At 36.3% G+C, this 20843-nt stretch overlaps 1 protein-coding gene across 1 annotated transcript in view; it reads left to right on the forward strand.

Annotated features, from left to right (window-relative positions):
- Positions 1-20843, forward strand: part of LOC145662695 (transmembrane protein 45B-like) — a 172833-nt gene that overhangs the window by 140144 nt on the left and 11846 nt on the right. The window contains exon 3 of the mRNA XM_081728537.1: positions 17383-17516. Coding sequence (XP_081584663.1) covers positions 17383-17516 — 134 coding nt within the window. The remainder of the gene's footprint in view (positions 1-17382; positions 17517-20843) is intronic.

The following is a 20843-nucleotide window of genomic DNA, read 5'->3' on the forward strand; positions in this document are numbered from 1 at the left end:
ATATTGATGATCTTCAAACAGGGACAAACACGAAGAAGGAACTACATGAATTACAAGGTCAACTCACAACTCTTCTGCAAAGAGGTGGTTTTTGTTTGAGAAAATGGTGTAGCAACGACACTTCACTGCTTTCAAAAATACCCAGTGAACTTCAAGAATCAAATTTCACCATTCAACCAAATGATGATTGCATCACAAGAAGTTTAGGATTGTTGTGGAATCCCATTAAAGACACATTTTCTTTCTCTGTCAAACCAAGAAAAAACCCTCAACAAATCACGAAGAGGACTATTCTTGCTACAGTAGCGAGCATATTTGATCCCTTAGGATTAATAGGACCAGTTATTCTTAAGGCAAAAATATTTCTGCAACGTTTGTGGGAATTAAAATTGAATTGGGATGAAAAGGTTCCAGCCCCATTGCATTCAGAGTGGGAAACATTTGAGCAGCAACTTCAAGAGTTGGAATCACTACATGTTCAGCGAAAGGTTATTCAAGAAACACAATCGCAGGTAGAAATTCATGGATTTTGCGACGGATCTCAGAATGGATATGGAGCTTGTATATATGTAACATCTAGTACAAAAAATGGGAAATTCACAGCAAACTTACTATGTTCAAAATCTCGAGTAGCACCTTTGAAGAAGACAACTATTCCTCGATTAGAACTTTGTGCAGCTTTGTTACTTGCACAGCTAATTCAGAAAGTAATACAAGCATTACATTGCAAGATCGATAAGGTTGTTTTATGGTCAGATTCCACCATTGTATTAGCATGGATAAGAGGACCTTGTTCTCAATGGAAGACGTATGTTGCAAATCGTGTAGCGGAAATTCAACAGCTGACTTGTAACTATGAATGGAGACACATCAGAACAGAGGAGAATCCAGCAGATCATATATCGAGAGGATTAACACCATCAGAGATTCTTGATAATGAATTATGGTGGCATGGGCCTTCCTGGCTATCTGAGAAATTAGACTCACAGACGAGGGAAGATGTTTGTGACCTAAGCGATGTTCCCGAGCGACGAAAGAATACAGCAGTAATGGTTTCTACAACACCGTGTCAACTCTTAGACAGATATTCATCATTAAGAAGATTGCAACGTGTAACTGCTTATTGTCTACGATTTGCGCACAACATGAGAAGATCTAATTGTGACAAACAGCATGGACATCTTACAGTAAGTGAATTACATGAAGCACTCGAATGTCTTATTAAACTATCACAACAACAAGCATTTCACAAGGAATTGAATGCGTTGAGATCAGGAAAGGAAGTCGACAACCAAAGTCAACTGAGAAATTTGAATCCATACTTGGATGAGAGGCAAATCATCAGAGTCGGAGGAAGATTAAATGCAGCAGATCTTACTGAAGGACAGAAACATCCTATTGTACTTCCAGCTAACTGCAACTTGACAAAGTTAATCGCTCAAGAAGAACATAAGAAGCTATTGCATGCCGGGCCTCAATTATTGTTATCATCCTTGCGACAATCGTATTGGCCAATACGTGGACGAAACTTGGTTCGTCAAGTTGTGCATCAGTGTATCACATGTTTCAGAAACAATCCTAAAGATGGTAAACAGATGATGGGAGATCTACCAGCTGACAGAGTTCAACCAACAAGACCATTTCTTCACAGCGGCGTTGACTACTGTGGGCCCATTTACCTTAAATCGAGTAACCGAAGGGGAGCCAAACTCCATAAGGCATATATAGCACTTTTCGTGTGTTTTGCGACTAAGGCGGTTCACATTGAACTTGTTAGTGATCTAACTACAGAGGCGTTTATTGGAGCATTAAAGCGATTCATGGCTCGTCGAGGAAAATGCGCTAAACTGTATTCTGACAATGCAAGTAACTTCGTTGGTGCAAAAAGGGAACTACAAGAATTGAAGACTTTATTTGAATCAGAACACCATAAAGAAAAACTACATAATTTTCTAGCGGCTGATAACATCACGTGGGTTTTTATTCCAGCAAGATCACCAAATTTCGGAGGCTTATGGGAATCATCAATTAAATCTTTCAAATATCATTTAAAGAGAGTCGTGGGAAATGCTTCACTCACCTACGAAGAGATGAACACTATTTTGACACTGATTGAGGCTTGCTTAAACTCTAGACTCCTAACACCATTATCTAATGATCCAAACGACCTACATCCTTTAACACCTGGTCATTTCCTAATAGGCGACGCACTCACTACCATGTCAGAACCTAACTTGAAAAATATTCCTGTCAATAGACTTTCGAGATGGCAATACATACAACAACTTCATCAGCAATTTTGGTCCAGATGGTCAAAGGAGTATCTATCAAGTCTTCTAGAACGATCCAAGTGGAGAAGAAAATTCCCCAATCTTCTGGAAGGTGATTTGGTGCTCATCAAAGAAGATAACATTCCACCTCTAAAATGGAAAACTGGACGTATTGTGCAATTGTTTCCTGGGAAGGACGGAATAGTACGAGTGGCGACAGTGAAAACTACCAGAGGTACAACAACAAGATCTATTCGTCAATTGTGCCCGCTTCCTAAGCAGAGTTAATGTGTTGGTGTTATTCATAGTGTGTACATTGTGTGATTCATAGTGTGTTGTGTTGTGTGTGCATTATTCTGTTTATGTTTATATCATTCATTCATAACTTGTGTTATCTATTGTTGTGTATATTAAGTTCATGAACCAAATTAATCATTCATAGATTTGTTGAAGGAATTCCTTCAAGGCGGGCGGTATGTTCAGAACTGAGCGTTCCTCTCAATAAAAACTAACGCCAGTAAGTAAATGAAGAGGGAGCAACATAAAAACTAATACTTTTTCTCCCCAGCAGGAGTGAGAGTGTGTGTGTGTAAAAACGTGACACCAAGAAAGCAACTAGCTACGTGTATTGTGTTAATATCGCATTAATCTACATATAATAATGTTAATCTAGCAACTTTGTTTGTATTTTTTGAATTCATATAATCTTGTGTTTTATGAATTGCAATATATTGAACAGTCTCAAAGCAACGTCGAAAAATTATTAAGAAACCAGCGCCTACACAAGGGTTACATCGACCACCCGTAGCCCTTTAAAAAATTAAGGAAAATTTCTTCTTCACTTCCTTTTCCCCCAAAGGGTTCACATTCATCGAAAAAATGAAATGAAATTTCTTTAGTTTAACGTCCCATGATTATGCTCTTTATGCTAGAGGAGACAGATGCTTAATGAAAGTGAAAGATTGTAAAATTAATTGTTGGGCTTGCACAGAACCACGTACAACAAAGACACATACACTAGCCAATAGACCAACGAAAAGAACTTCCACAGTTCTCGAGTGGTAACGTATCGGAATTCTTTCTTGGCTACAACTCAAGAAAATAATTTAATTGTCAATCGATAGACCTACATTAAAACAAATACAAGCATCGCGAGCCTTAACTTGATTTAAACTTACAGTTACAAGATATTGCGCAAGTATCTAAGCTACCAACCCATAATTAATCTTTTAGTCATTAACATCTTATTACTGAGTTTTACAGGTTTCTACTGTTTTATAATGAAATCAAATAAAACGTTCTGCTTAATACACTGTAGAAATTCACTTGTTTGCTATCTTGTTCTTAAATTATTAATTTCCATGCGTATGTCATTATCCACAATACATCTGCATTACTGCAAGAATAACCATTACTGCATTCAATAACAACTATATAATTTATGGAGTTCTTTATTAAGCGAAACAGGTTAGGCTACTTATAATATGTAAACTGCAACTTTTGAAAATCGTTGGATACACTGCAGAGTGACGCTCTCCGTTCCTCTGTCCCACCGCGCTTACCTAGAAACTGATGTAAACACAACACTAGCGCCCTCCACGGAAAACCGCACTAATATCCTGGTCAGGTAATACATGATCTTAATATGTAATACTAGAACGAAATACAATGTCAATATCTTAAAACATGATTGATCATATGCAAGTATCACATTGGATGAAATATAAACAAGCAATATCTTCATATAACATTCTTAGAGTAAATAGTGCTTAAAATATTAACAAAAACAACTATGAACATACAAATATTAAGGAAGATACATCTAAAACTTACAAATATTGGTTTTCACATTCAAGAGCAAAAGCAAATGAAATTTTAAAGATAATTGGTACATTTGTAATGAGATCTTCTTTGACAAAATGCATATAGCAACAAGTCTTTCTTTTCTTACACTTAGTAACTTAATTTATCACAGAAAATACATCCATCATCATCCTGATCAGCTGTCGTGATGTTGTCGTTGGACGTACTCATTGACTCTTCGGAATTCTTTTTTCTTTCTTTCTTTTGACAGGTTGTAAGTTCTTTATTTGAGGCTTTTAAATTAACTTTTTTAATGGTCTTGAGAAAGTTTCTCTTTGTGTTTATGTAGTGGACGCTTCTAAATCGTTTTTACATTTTGTGTTGATGCTATTTAGGATTTAGATTTCTGGGCTTTTGGTATCTATGGCCATTTAGCCCGTGACGTATGTGGGATGACGTCCCTCAGTGAACACGCTATTCGGAGAAAGGAAAGGAAGGAAGCGGTCTGGGACATAAGCTAGGTACCATCTTGGCATTTGCCTGATGTGAATGAGGAAAACCCAGGAAATCCTCGTTCAGGATGGTTGGCCTGAAAAAGCTTTTTACACTTTCTCGACTGAGTGCCCCCAAATGGGATCGAATCCAGGACGGCTCGCACCGAGTGCTTGATACCATTCTGACTTCACCTGGCTTTCGAACACATATCTTCTAACTGTAGTAGGTGATTTACAGTTCTAATTGACAGCATTGTGGCGTTTTCTTCGCCTAGCTCTGTAGCTAATAAGGTAGTGGAAATGTCAGAATTCAGGAACTTACTTTCATCAACACAAAATGGTATAGTGAATATATTCCAGTTATTTTGAATCCCTTAACTGTTATTTCAACAGTTCAGCCTGGTAATATATTTCTCTAAGCGGTGTGGAAACTTGAAACGTAATAAACATTGGAAAAGATTACAATGAGTAGCCAAATGTAGATGCACTTCTTTGCAATAATAATCTTTGAAAGAATGCATAATGACTGCATCTAAAAGTTCTAGCTTGTGGGAGCAGCAAGTAGAGAAATACATAATACTGACATGCAGATTTCCACCTTTTCTAAATTTCGAACATAGAAATAATGCCTATCCGACAGGATCTTCTGCAGTATGTTTTGCAAAGCTTATAAAATGTTTAAATCCTGTAGAAAATATGTCCATTGAATTCAGCCTGATGGATGAAGCTACCATTGAACCTGGAACAGCAACATCAGTTAGATCCTGCTTCATGTACTTACGAGGAAACCGATTCAAGTGTTACACAAAATTGTGGATGAGTTTATGCGCAAACGAAGTGTTTTTTGTATACAATTAAACTCTTAGAGGAAAAAGCCCTCGATCTCAACTGTTCCGCAGATTTAGAAGAATAACTGGAAGGCTGGTGCTCCGATATTTTGTGAATTTTTGAATATGTAGAGATAGTACAAGTAAAATGGACTTTTAAAAATGAAGAATTCCTTTATCCACGAAACTTTAACAATACGTCCCCTTAGACATGAGGGTTGCAGAACCGAACAGTCTATAAAAATTCTAGAGGAAGAATATTTCGAAGGAAGAAGCTGAAAATAGCGGAGTTCAATTGTTGCGTAAGGTAGGTTTCTTGGTACGCTGAATCGAATAAAAGCATCATCAGGTCAAATAGGATGATATATATATATATATATATATATATATATATATATATATATATATATATATATATATATATATATATATATATATATATATATAATGTGGACGTTTGCAACAATATGTGTTTGTTTCATATTGTTTGTTTTGTTTTTCTGTAGCGCTTTGCACAGAATATGGCATTGTATTTTTGTTCACATAATAACGTCTCTGTTCCTTTGGCAATATAATTAATACATTTTCATATCACTTTTTCACATTTTCTACGAACTAAAGACATATTAGCAAGTAATATCATCTTTCTTCGTATCAATGGCGTTTGTTATTCCTCACAGGCCCTTCATTTTCCGGCCCCAGGTAAAAGCTACGCCACTCACCTCAACATTCAACACTACTTTCATTCACTCTGGTGCATCTTTCTTAATACAGTTAGTCACAATTTTGTTCGTACGGATGACATTTTTGTGTTTAGAACATTAACCTGTCTATCCATTTTTGTAAAATGATTAAAATATTATGCTGTTCGTAAAATGTATATAAAAGCAAGCTAATGGCAGGATTGCAAAGCTTTTATGTATGTAAGAAAGAAATAAAATAATTATTCTTCCAGAACCTCCCGTTATTTACGCCACTTTTTTGTTCGTACACTACACCTCCACCCCAACAATGATTATACAAATCGCGTCCTTGCGAAGAAGAAGGCAGTAGATAGGGATGTTAGCAGCTCACTTGTGCTGTGATAGTGTGATCAAGGTCGTATTCCCACCCATATCGTCTATCTATTGTGATCATAATGGGTAAGAGAAGAGAGGTTAGTTGTGAGTTGAAGGACTAATCATAAATTTGGCATTAAAGGGGTATTCGATGAGAAAGATTGGTACGTTGGTAAAGAAATCACATTCCACAGTTCAGTACATAATTAATAAGTTTAAACATAATTTGTCTACAAAGAATGTGCCGAGAAGGAAGAAAGAAAGGAAACTAAGTGAACGCGAGGAACGCTTTGTGGTGAATAAGATTGCAGGTAATCCGAAATTAAGTGTCCCAAAGCTCCGCCCAATGGTTGAAAGTGTGTGTAACAAATGTATGTGTAATGAAACTGTACGAAGAGTATTGCACAAGTATGGATTTCATGGTAAAATGTGTCGTAAGAAACCGTTCGTTAGCAGAAAGAACCGTGCTGCGAGAAGGAAGTTGCTAAAGAGCATCTTGACAAGGACCAAGAGTTCTGGGACAGCGTGATTTGGTCCGATGAAACAAAAGTGAACGTATGTGGGTCAGATGGGGCAAGCAGGGTGTGGAGAAAAGTGAACACAGCTGATAGGGTTGAGAATACAACACCCACAGTAAAGTATGGAGGTGGTTCTGTCATGATATGGGGGTGCATGTCATTCAAGGGAGTAGGGACATTAGAGTTCATAGATGGTATTATGGACAAACACGTGTACCTTAATGTTTTGAAGCGAAATGTAAAGCAAAGTGCACAAAAAATGCAACTATATATTTCAGCAAGATAATGACAGCAAACATAAGACTGAAATTAATAGAATGTGGTTAGTATAGAATGTACCAAAGTTGCTGAAAACACCTCCTCAGTCCCCCGACTTAAACCCCATCGAACACTTATGGGCTACTTTAAAGCGTAATGTGGGTAAACACGAGTTTCTTCGAAAGACGAGCTTAAGAGGGTAGTGATGCAAGAATGGGAGTCAATCAGTGCTCAAACATGCAAAGACCTTGTTAACTCTATGCATGTAAGATGTCAAATGGTCATCAAAGTAAGAGGATATGCGACAAAATATTAAATTTTCAGTTGTTGGGGTTTAGTTTTATACCTTTTGATACTATATTCTCAAGTGTACGAACCAAAATGTGACATAAAATGGACGAAGTATTTGTTTAGTGAATAATATTAGCACGAAGGAAAACACATTTTGTTCTTTGTTTACTATTAGTTAATATCGATATGTGCTTTTTTTCAAAATACAGGTCGTTTTGAACAAATAATTAAATTTAACGTCAAATTTCCTGCTGACATTTGAAAATTTTCGCCTGTACGATCAAAAATGTGACACACACGCCACTCACCTCAACATTCAACACTACTTTCATTCACTCTGGTGCATCTTTCTTAATATTTAAATGCTGTTTTCAAACATATTCACGCAACATAGCCGAAAATCTGCAAAAATTCAGAGCACCAACTTTCCTCTTACTCATCTCCGACACGGTTGACATTGAGAGTTTTTCCCTCTAATGGAATTCCACAAAAAAATACTTCGATTGCGCATAAACTCGTCCACAATTTCGTGTCACATTTGAATCGGTTTCCTCGTTAGAAAAAACACAAGTGATGGTACGAAAATTCCTCTCGCACCCTTGTAAGTCATTGAATGTTACCAGGTTGACTCCTTTCTGATAAAATCAACACAGGTATCGTGATTTTTTTCCTTCGCTGAAAGAACCTTTAGATGTTCGTCCTACACGAAAGTTAAATCAATCTCATCATACGTAATTAATATTTTAATTTGCTGGGTAGTGATGCTCCTCATATTCAGCTGCTAGAATATTGAAAAATGTTTATACCTTTCTGCACAAAGGCCTCCTGCTCTGTTATTTTTGTTAAATGGGATTGAAATAATTATTTCAACGAACTGAAATGGAGCAGTTTCAATGTCAAGAAATGAAATTAATTCAAGTTAACGGTACTATAATGTAAGACGTCTATTGAAATGGGACTTCAGATCATTTTTTTCTTAAAACAGAGCCAGGAAGTTGAGGAAAAATTCTTTTTTTGCGTTCTAAAGACGAGGCTTAACATAATGTGTGTTCATTTTGGGTCATTGTAGGTCAGAAAATAGTGGATTATATTTGTCATTTTTTGCCTTTCTCGGCTTTTTTTTTTTTTTTTTTGTTATTGGTCTTTTTTAACTTTTCATATGTCTTAACGTCTTTTGTTGCACTTCATCTTTCGACAATAAATTTACTGGCTATTAACTCGATTCACCACCACCTCTTAAACATCTTTTCTTTAGGAGCTCCTCAGTGGCTAAGCAGTTAGCATACGCGCCTTTGACGCGGGAGACCCGGATTCGATTCTAGGCGGGAGCTCATGTAGTTCGGATTCCACGTTAATCAGTAGGTCCATGTCTCATATAGCTTTGCTGCTGAACGGGACGTTAAACTCAAAACCAACTCAATTCAACATCTTTTCTTTAGTAAAGAAAATTCAAAAGATAAGACATTCTTCAACGACTGGACTGATAAGAGCAGATCACAAGTTAGATAAGGATCTGCAACAATCACAAGTTAGATAAGGAGGCATAGTAATGTCCTCAAGCAAGGGGATTGAGGATGGGAAATTTTCTTATTTTAGTTTGTACTTCAGTTTGTGGAAGGACAGACCGTCTACCTACCAGAAGCTTGTATTTCTTGAGCATTATATTCATTAAATATGTAATTTTAATTAAATTGGGTGTTATTTTTAAGTCCTTTTTTCCAGTTTTTAGGTCCTTTTTTAAATATATTTTTAGGTCTTTTTATGGGTCCTTTTTTTGGCAATTTTTAGGTCTTCAACTTCCGAGAACAAGTAATTATATTTATAGCCCCTATTAATCTACATAATTAAATTTGTCTATAATAATTAAATAGTTATAAGTTAATGAATTGGCTTTTTATATTTTTCTATGTGTTTTAAGTCAAACTAAACTAATTTACAGGACTGATAATTGTAAACTTTTTTTTTTGTGCTTGAATTGTGATTTGATCAGAAACTTGAGTTAATATTTACACAAAACTATAGACTGTATAGCACTTCATACAGCTTAGTAATGTGCAGCTGAAGTTACGAATATATGTATGTATTATTTTGGATGTGGGTAGGATTTTCAGCAGCGACCCGACGTGATGAGAGAAAATGGAAAGTTATTTGAATAAAAATTAGATAAATTACGGTGAAGAAAGTGGGAAGCAACGGAGTTCATCAACCAGTGGAACATTTTAAAACTTGCTTTGGCTGATTAATATCAGACACTTCCTTGCGCCCTCCTGGATGAATTGTTTTCCTGTGACGTTGTGGTTGCCAAATCTCTCTCTCCATTTTGTCGGAATTGTCCCATTTCGAATACTTAAGAGCCACAACTTCAATAGAACAGTTAATGTAATGAAATTTCAAGGTTTATGTCTTACGGTTATGCTCTTTAGTCTAAAGTAGACGAGTGATTAATGAAAGGGAATGATTGTAAAAAGAATTGATGAAATGAAAATGTGAAGGGACGGGAGAACCCTAGAAAACCTGCGGACACGATGCTATCCATCGCAAATCTACGTGACCTGGGATCGAACCACGGACTCCTTTCATCAGAAAGGCGCTCTACCACTAAGCCATCGTGGCCCAGATATTTCCAAGAATTTCTTCAGTTATATTTTGACTTTCTCGTATGTCTTTTATCTCATCAGTAGATTGTGCTGGGGATAAAGAATGTATTCTTACTTGACATCTGCCATCGGAACTTCAGTTTTATTTATGGGTGTAATTTATGCAAGACCTTATGTACCTACATAATGAACATTCGGTTAACGCCTTTTGGGCTAAACGATGCATGCTACGGGAGAGAGTCTTGTTGAAGGAGCCAATCTTGCTATCTTCGTCCACGCCTAAACTGTTCTGAGTTTCTTCAGCTACACTTCCTATTTGCTTCGATTTTGCAAGCAGTGTCCTCACTATACTGATGCGGCTCTTTCGAGTTGGTAGAGCTTGAAATACCCTCCTGGTATACTCTTATGCTATTGACTTTTCTCCACTCCTTGTCAGTGCCATATGTGTATCACTTGAATTACGTCGCTGACAACCAAAAAGGGCAATTATAATCTCACTACGATCAATTTGTTTAGTTGAATGGAACAAAAATCATCATAATGCTTTCAAATTTCAATTCTCTCCCACACAGAAACGAACCCAGGACCCTATGCACCAAACGCGCGCGGTCTGCATTAGAGGAAAAGCAAGTATACGGTACTATTAAACTCATGACAGGATTTCCTATCGAAATGAGGTTCATAATCTCTGGTGAGATTTAAAATTCGCTTAAATTCCAGATGATGAACTTCAAGACATTAGCTCTGTTTTTTAATGTCTATGAACCTATTACAAATACAGGGTGGCGCAGGGAATAGAAAGTTTTGAATCTAGGATTAGCAAGACTGTAGCGTCAGCTTTTGCTCGGAATCGATGAGATATCATAGGGAAGGTATTGGCATTTAGTAATAAGAGGACATTGTAGTGATGTACAAGGCATATTCACTTCAAAAGCATTTGACAAGAACGGTGATATTCGATAGCTTCCGAGATTCTCTGAGCTCACTGGGCACAGTGTTTTCCTGTAAGGATATTTCAAAGACAAAGTATGAGACACACGTGAGCTGAACTGAAACAGAGGACTGAAGAAGAAATCGCTTGCTTTTTTCGAAACATGATATACCGATCAGTCTAGATGTTTCTGCACGTTGAGATGGAACATATAATTTCGATGTCGTCGTCGAGAAATCAAGTCACATGTAAGTGCGATAGTTAATATCATTGTAAATGGCATACTCTGTCTCGTATTTCCGCCTTTAAATGCATTTTTCAGTGTTTATTCATGCAGCTTACGTCCATTGAAATTTTGTCGTTTCCTTGCGCCACCCTATGTTCATTAAAGATTTCTCCTGATCCACTTACCGTTGACTGAGATAAACGAAATTTGGTACAAACTTTAGTTCTTCTCTCCAATGTCGACACTTTTCCAATTGCTTTACGAACTTGTGGAAACCTTGTTTGTAGAAGTCCGCAGATTTTTCCAGGAGCCATGAGTTGATCTCAGAAATCAACGTTTCATGACATTTGAAATGCTTTTCCTTAAGAAATGACTTCATGGTTAGGAAGATGGAAAGGTGCAAGGTCAGGAAAGACGGACAAGGATTTCATTCCTGCAGGGTTATGCTTCTGTCTGGGCGATATACGAGTTGCAAACTGGAGTGTTGTCTTGAAGGATACGTACACCTTTGGTCACACTTCTTCATTTAATGGAATCCCATAATTTCTCCAGTAGTGATGCAAAGTATCCCTGAAATTGTGGTACCCTTTGCCAGGAAATACATCACTATTTCATGCTGGTCCCAAACAACTTTTAAGATGACCTTGCCCGCTGATTGTTGAACACATTATTTCTTTGGAGTTGGTGAGTAAGAATGCTTCCATTGCTTTAACTAAGTCTTAGTCAATTGGCCATAATGATAGACCCACGTTTTATCCCGCGTTATTAATCTGACAAAAAATCCTCCTGGTTTTCGTGGTACAGAGTAAAATGTTCCTGGGGGAAGTGAATCGCTCATGAGTTTGAAAAAGTGTAGCCAGAGAATCCATTGGACAGACACTTATGGATTTGTTAATGCGCATGGATTATTTTCCCGACACGTTCCACAGTTCTTGACATCTTCCTTTTGCTCAATGGTGTCTTTCTCTTGTCCAGTAGTGTCTTCATCAATGGTGGACTGAAGTTACTCTGTAGTGGGAGCCACCTACGGAAATCCGACTAACTTGGTCTATTTAATCTCCTCAAGTGTTCCCTTGACGTACAGAAACTTGATTACCGCTCGGGATTCAATTGGATCCATCTTCACACTTTCGTTCAATTTGATGACTGTAATAATATTGGAAGTTAAAAGATCAAATATTCCTCATAACCTATAGATATATGTATCAATTCAACTGTAAAATTTCAGTATTCTACAATAACTATAACTAACTAGGTAATTGGAAATCTTTAATGAACGTCTCACATCCTGTTAGATTTGCTTAATCGCGTTTCTTTCTTATCTAAAAAAAAAAAAAAAAAAAAAAAAAAAAAAAAAAAAAAAAAATTGTATCGCCATACTTTTGGACCACTTTTTATATTTAAAGAAAACACCCGAACTTAAATTTTTTCTCCATTCTAGAAATGAGATTTTGTAAAGGTTTCATTCTGTGTAGTTAAGAGTATTGTGAATTCTAGACAAATGTGTTGAAGGAGCTTTTGAATATTTTGAAGAAGTCAGTGTCTTCTTCTGGTCTGTGTTTCTATTTTGATTTTCTGCTTCTTTCAACTTTTAAAATAGATGTTAGTATATTTTCCTTGTTTAGGAAACTCCTCAGGAAAGTTACTGAGTTTAGTAACTTAACTGATTTCATCTTATAACTTCCAAACAAGGATATAGTTCCACTTCTCAATCAAGTTTGTTACCTTTAATTCTGGTAATGTCCATAACTAATGGTGTGGTTGAAACTTCTCTAGACACCGTTTGCACCTGAAAAGAAAACAAAAAAATTATTGTTTCTTGTAAGAAAAAAATTCAGAAGGATGGTGCAGGCAGATGTTGGTTGAAAGCCCCACAACCTCGTCAAGGTCTCTACCGTCTGTGAGGGCCTACTTTTGACTGGAGAGGGACGTAAGATCATATGCACCATATGATCTTACGCCGGAGAACCAGATTCTAGTAAATTCCTTGATATTCCACGGAGCAAACCTTTGGAATTCCTTTAATGGCAAAGGCTTTGCTGCGGTACTTTATCAAGTAATTTGCTAGTGGATGATGATGAGATGAAAGGTAGTGAGTTCTAACAAATTCCTTCGTATTTCACTTAGCAAACCCCATGGTATTCTTTCAATTCCAAAAGTTTTCCTGCGATACTTTACCAAAGAATTTATTTTTTAAAAAAGGACAGAGAAGATGAAATAGAAGATGCTAATGTCTGTGTAGAGGAATGTTGATGAAGAAATAAGGAAATTTTAAACAAAGTGTTACATGTAAGCATTTAAGAAAATAGAAATAAATGAATGAAATGTTGCTACGATTATAAAGGAATATTGTTGCAACAATTATCTTTTTTCCCTAACGTTAGATATTCTTTTCTCATAATTGTTGATATATTTTTCCGTAATTGTCATCAATCAACTCAATGATTTTATTAAAACATGTTTGGAAGTTTGAACAATTGTTGGTTTATCTTGGTATTAGTAATAAAACCGAAGCAAACCACATAACTCAAACGGGGAATCAAGACTGCCTCCGAAGAAAAATCTTCCGAGCTAAACGAAAAGTACTCATCTCTAATGAAGGTGATCTCTGTCACATCCGTCCTCACAGGAATATCTGAACAAAAATTTTACGAAGAACTAAACCAACAGAAACATAACAAATTTATAAGATATATTATTTTTATATAGTATATTTACTTCACAAAATTTTGACAGTTTTCCATATAGTATTCAAAATTTGCGCATATTGCGCACGGGCTCCCGGGTTCGAATCCTGGTAGAAAAAACTTTGAAATTTGAACGAATTACTTAGTTCGGATCCCACTTAACACATCTCATAGAGCCTCGATGCTGAAAAAGACTAAACTCGCATCAAATCAACCAACAATAATTTGCGTATAGCAAGAAAAAGAACATCTGCAGTCCAAAACAAGAAACAGCAGCAATTTAGAGTACGTTTGTTTTTTTCTTTGCACGCTTCCCGCCTAAAGGATGGACCTGTCTGTAACACATTGTTGCCACGTCACGGTTGACAGCGACACTACTTACAAATTACTGTAACACGCTTATTCGCGTGTGGCAACTGATCACTTCAAATACCCACCAAACATAAATGACCTCATATGATGGGCTGGCTGACAACTGACGACAGAACCAATAAGGCGTCTATTTAATTAAAACGTTCAACATAGTGCACTAGCGGGAAATGAAATGAAATGAAATCTTTGAGTTTTACGTCCCACGGTAATGCCGGTTAGGCTAAAGGAGACGGTGATGATGACTAATGAATGAAATTGTGGAATGAAGAAAGTGGGATGAAACGGGAGAACCCCGAGGAAACCCACGCACGCGGTGTTTGTCCACCACAAAGTTCACTTGGCGGGGGCTGGGATCGAACCCGGTACCCCAAGCACCAGACACTAGCGAGAAATGTGCCAAGATAAAACAAACGTACTCTAGAAGATACGAAGAAGGAAACCTTGAATCGTGTCCGTCAGTCATCCTCTATATGGGAGCTAATTTTGCGGTTCCTGGTCAACCTGTTGACAAATGTGCTGTATTATTTGCTGCTGACATCAATCATTGTCAGCATCAAAATAGTGAAGCCTAGAGATCTATCTCATCATCTGGGATAAGTACATACATATGAGGTGCACACCAAAAGTACGTGCCGTTTTGTTCTAAAGTTCACATTTTTTGTCATTTCAAGAAAGCGACTGCGGCGTCGTAGACCTCCATCCTTCGTCTCTAACATGTAAGCAGTGTAGGTTTTGTTTCCAGGGGCAGTAGTTGAGTCACAGTGCCTGAACGACTAAGACAAGTGTCTGAAACTGACCGGTGACATGGAATTTTCGTTTGGAGTAACTGTGAAACTCCTCATCGCAGCTGAACGTTGTGCAACGGATATTCATCGCCAGTTGAAGGGGATGAGTGATGATAGTTCTCTTGCAGAAAACGTTGTTAGGAAGTGGATGCGTAAGTTCAAAGCAGAATGAACGAGTGTGAAAGATGAGCAGAGGTCTGGACGTCCAAAAACAGCATCACCTCACGATGACATTGTCCGTGTTGGAACTTTTATCATGGAAGATAGGTGTATCATCATTCTGGAAATTTGTGATGCACTGGGCCTATCAATAGGAACAGAAGAATAAATAATTTCAAGCGAACTAAGCCTAACGGAAATGTTTCTCACTGGGCTCCACGAAAGTTTAATGACGATGAACAAGACAGGAAGATGGGATCAAATGTTGCAAATTGACAGACTCCTGAAGGGAGGGACGAAATTTTTTGGAAAGTGTTGGGACAATTGATGAATTACCAATTCCATTATTCATCCCAGAAAAAAGGCAGTTGATGCTGTGGAAACACACAGATTCACCAGCCCCAAAAAATTTCGTCAGGTGGCATCCGATGAAAGGTGGTATACACTCTCTTCTGGGATTTCCAGAGAGTGATATTGTCCCACCTTATTCTGAAAGGTCATACAATTACGGGCGAGTATTTCCGTACTTTTGTATACAGATTTTTGACCAAAAATGTCTGAGAAACAACCGCAAATGGAAAATGACAATTTCATCCTTCACATGGACAATGAACTACCACACTATACTAATGTTGTGACTACTTTTGGCTGACCTCGGTATTGAAGTTCTTCCGCACTCACCCTACTCATTAGACTTACCCCCGAGTGACTTCTAGTTATTCCCAAACTTCAAGGATTCTCTTCGTTGACGCCATTTTGCCAGTAAATCATTCCTGGGACCTGCTATTTTCCAGTATGAAATATACCTCCAAAGATGACCATGCCAAATGATACACAAACTGGACGTAACTTTTGCAACTGTATCAATAAAGAGGGAGAATTTGTTGAGAAGTAGACACAGGTTAGTTCCCTGTATTTCCTTGTTCTTGAAAATTAGAACGAATGGCATGTATTTTTGGTGTGCACCTCGTACATATATAACTGAAACCACATAAACTCAATTCGAAAGAAAGGAGTGATCTAGAAAACGACGAGGATATATCGGAAGATAGACTAAAATTGCATAAATAGTAATAACAAATTCTTGGTGAGTACTGGCACCTTTTTCTAAAAAAATAAAAAATGTAATGCTGTTTCGTTTATCTTTCAACAGAATAATAAGATACACACTGGAAACTCACACAAAGTAACACATTTCACTTAAAACTCAATTCACTGCAAACATAATCTTTCCTGTAGACATGTATCGTAATCTTTTAACCTATCAAATCTGAGTTGATTTTTACAAAATAATAATAATAATAATAATAATAATAATAATAATAATAATAATAATAATAATAATAATAATAATAATAATAATAATAATAATAATAATAATAATAATAATAAACATTTCGAGCTCGAAAAAACATGACTTCGAATTGACGAGTCGGACTTGGATTTACAAATCCTCTCGTATGAACTCTAAAGCGCCAACAAGTCATAACTATAAAAGAGAAAGAAAACCTTCATTATGTTACAATGCATTTAAGATCCGTTTTCACCACCTTATATTGCACGTAAAGCCACTACTTAATGTGAGATCTATTACTTGATTTTTAAGTCGTAGTTTTCAAAATGTACCCTTAAAATCCGAATAATATAATGATTTAAAGGATGAATAATTAATTATTGGAGGAATTATTAAGAGCAAACCACTGATTATTAACAAAAATGAATGTGTACACGGGCTTCGGAATGTGTACACGCTAATTCTTAGGCACAAGTCTCACATACCCTCAAAGTTCATACAAACATTCAATCTCAAACAGACAAGAACGAAAATGTATTTCTTTCCTCAAACTAATATTTAGAATAACTTTATTGCTCTGGATCGAATTCAATGTATCTTACAGTATTTTCTAAAATAGGAAGATAATATGCATAAGATAAAGAAGATATATTAATAATAGAAACTTAGGCAAAGGTGAAGAATCAAAATTATGTGCATGCAATGATTACAAAAGCATTTACAACGAAGTCACATCATAAAGAATTTATTATTATGTAAAGATTGGATTCTGTATAGTAGTGTAGTTGTCTAATAAACTTTCATATTCACAGATATTTTTTGGCTCTTCGATTCCACCCAAAAGGCAATGGATACAGGAGTACCAGTTCGTTTCCTTCCAGTTGCTGCCCTACTCTTCCTGTTGAAGGCATCTTGAAAATTGTGGCAGTTATTATAGGAATAACTGGTAAGTTGTCTTTGATCTAAGATCATTTTTTAAAGATTACATTTCTTTCTGAAGTATTCCCTTTTGGTAAAATGTGGTTATCATTAAGTAGTTGTGCAGTATCATGTGTCTACCATAAAGTTAGTGTTAATCAATATCGTTGCAAGCATTCTGTTAGTTTATTGTATGATTGTTTGTACTAAACAATTTATGTTTTTCTAATTGAAATAATGTTAATCAATATGTCTTTTGATAGAACGCGATAAAAGTAACTTAGAATTTAGGTAGGTCTGTAGGTTGAGTAAAATTAATTTCGCTATTATCATTTTCTTGTTTGATGGTCCCCAAGGGTAACATTAACAATCGTAGTCTGTCATTATATCGCTCGTGTGTTTCTCAACTTTTATTTCTCTCCAATAATTTGACCGATTAGGATTACAAATTGACGTTGATAGTCTACTTGCTAAATTTAATTCAGTTTGGTTAGTCACGATTAGGATACAAAAGTGATCAATATCTTTAATAAAAATGCTCGGAAAATAGAAACGAATATACTTTCAACCAGATACGATCAACTATTCACTGGATAGGGAAGGAAAGCGATAGAAACGTCAAAAGTTGTGGATAACTAAAAATAATTTTGTTTGTTATTCGAACATTCGAATATCCGAAAATTCGTTTTCAACATTCGAACACTTATTCGTTATTTGAACAATCAATTATTCAAATAATTAATTATTCGAATTTTAATAGCCTTATGACCAACCCCAGTCCACCACGTGATTTTTTTTTTTTTTGTACAGTAGTCTTGATTGTGCATAACTGTAATGATATTGTGCAGTTTATTAAAAAAAAAGGAAAAAATTAATTTTGCATCTAGACAACTTTTAAAATATAGGACATGTTTACCAGTTGTGATCCTGATGTATATGAAATGTTTATTTAAGAATAACAGGACAATTTCAAAATCCAAAATAGTTTTAGGTTAAGAAGAAGAAGAAAAAAAGGAAAACTAAAAACAGAAAGACAAACGTACTGTCCTACAAATAAACAATGTAAAAGTGGAAGGAAGGGCAAATATAAGTCTTCAAAAGAGATATTGAGGAGGTCTTTTGCAAGGGAGATTACGGCAGATTCGCATTGACTGTACGCTAGGCTGCTCGTACTAATGGTCCCAATCACTGGATTCAAAAGAGATAGGATGGACAAAATATTCCTATTGTAAGTTTACCCTTTTTGTGAACAGCAATATTTATTTTATCAATGCCTAATGTATGGTTTGATTATTTGTTACTTGTTAATTCGTTGTATGAATCAAGAGTAGTCGTTTTTCAGCACCAAGGTTATATAAGACGGGACCTTCAGTTTCAAATGAGATCTAAACCACTACCCAGGTTTGTATAGGATGAAAATACTTCCACCGGGAATCAAATCCGGAACCATGCGTATTAGTAATCTGCTACGAAGGGGTACTCTGCTACTTCATGATGAACGGTTCTGCTTAAACTTGACGCGTGATACTTAGGAAGAGTTGTTTGTTTGTTGAAGATGGTACCTCAGTAGTAAAGCGCTTACCTCTGGTGTGTGAGATCCATGGCTCGATCCCCCGGCCAAGCAAGGTTGTGATGGACAACATCGTGTTTTTTTAGGGTACTCTCGTTTCCTTCCCCATTTTCATTCCACCAATTCTTCCATCGTCATTCACGTGTCTTGATCATCTGTCTCCCCAAACATAAAGGGCATATTTGTGGGACGTTAAATTAAAATATTTCATTTCACTTCATTTTTTCGTGTTGTTTCCATTGAGTTATATTGTAGGTTGTTGCTTTTGTTTCTATTAGTGTTCATATAACTATTATAGACCTACATTACTGTGAAAACTGGAAATACAATTGCTATTAGAGTCTAGTGCGATTACATGGTTCAACACTGTATTTTAGGACAGAGACGAATTCAAGGAAAAGCTCAAGGAGGGAGATTATCCCCATAGGTAAATTTCAAACAACTGAATCGGACAATATAGAAGCAAGAGCATTTACAGGAAAAACTATCCTATCCCAAAAGATTTGTTTTTCCCCGGTACAAAATATTTATGGATTCATGTATGAATTTGTGAATATTAGATTAGCGTGTGTTTTGCTAGGTAATGGTTGATTGCATTAGAATGTAGCGTCTCTTTCAGCAGAAAGTTGTACTGAATGCAGATTTACAGCTTAACGTGAGATCCGAACTACATGAGCTTCGGAATCGAAGCCGGGTATCTTGCGCCGAAGGCAAATACACTTTGGTTAGACAATGTTATATTACAAAATAATGCGTTATACAAACTTCATGGTGTTTGAAGGAGGCGCTACGAATTCCCTTTAAGCGCTATTAGCAAATGAAAGGGTTGCTGTGTTGCCACCTCTTAGTACACACTTATTAGTCTATATTCCACCTTTCAACTGCTCGCGCTGTAGTGCGTCTGCTCAGAACCTGCCCGTTACCACATTGCAACGTCTCATCACAGCCTTCGTTTCATTCGCTTAGGTCACATGCCTTCAAGCTTGTCCCATGCTATAGAAATAATTTTTTTAACTTTTACCATTTCTTAGGAATAAATCTGTCGACTTCTGGAAAATAGTAAATATTTTACCATTTACGTGAAATATAATACAATAAGTAACACTTTTTAGGCAGCAGGTGATTTGATTGATTCTATATATTGTTCTGCAGTTGAATGTAAAGTAAAAAAAATGTAACTAAATAATGTACGAGGGGGATTATTTGGTTTTACATGCAAGAAAGTATTCTGAAATAAACTATGTTAATGTACTATTGAAGTTTTAGACCTTCCATATTTGCATATTAAATTAATCAAAGATCATATTGCCAGATTGGGTTACATCATTTCTTAAAAGCTGATGAAGTGTACACTATAATTAAAATTAATGGAACATTCGTCTTTCTTTACATCGCCGTATCTCCGGAAATGATCCAATGTTTGATATAAGCTATGGGAACTTGTGAAGGATAACGTCAGGTCCGTGAAATTTCTTAAGAATTTGCCGTATCCTCCCATTATATCATCCTGCTAACTAGCTCTTAATTCACTCACATATATCACACTTCTCCTCTAGCCAACAAGAAATAGCAAAGGGACGCTAAACTAAACTTCAGATTTAAATTAATTACACATTACATCATAATCATGAATTGCATAATGTGCAAGTACTGTAGTGAAAAGTGAAAAATGAACACCACGTACCATGGTCCCGATTGAATTAAACATTATACTCACACTCTGTACGTGACAATGAGCATATCATTCTATACCTACAGACATAATATGCAAGGTGGGTAAAAACC

Source organism: Thermobia domestica, chromosome 10 (assembly GCF_964235325.1).
Source record: "Thermobia domestica chromosome 10, izTheDome1.hap1.1, whole genome shotgun sequence".
Taxonomy (NCBI): domain Eukaryota; kingdom Metazoa; phylum Arthropoda; class Insecta; order Zygentoma; family Lepismatidae; genus Thermobia; species Thermobia domestica.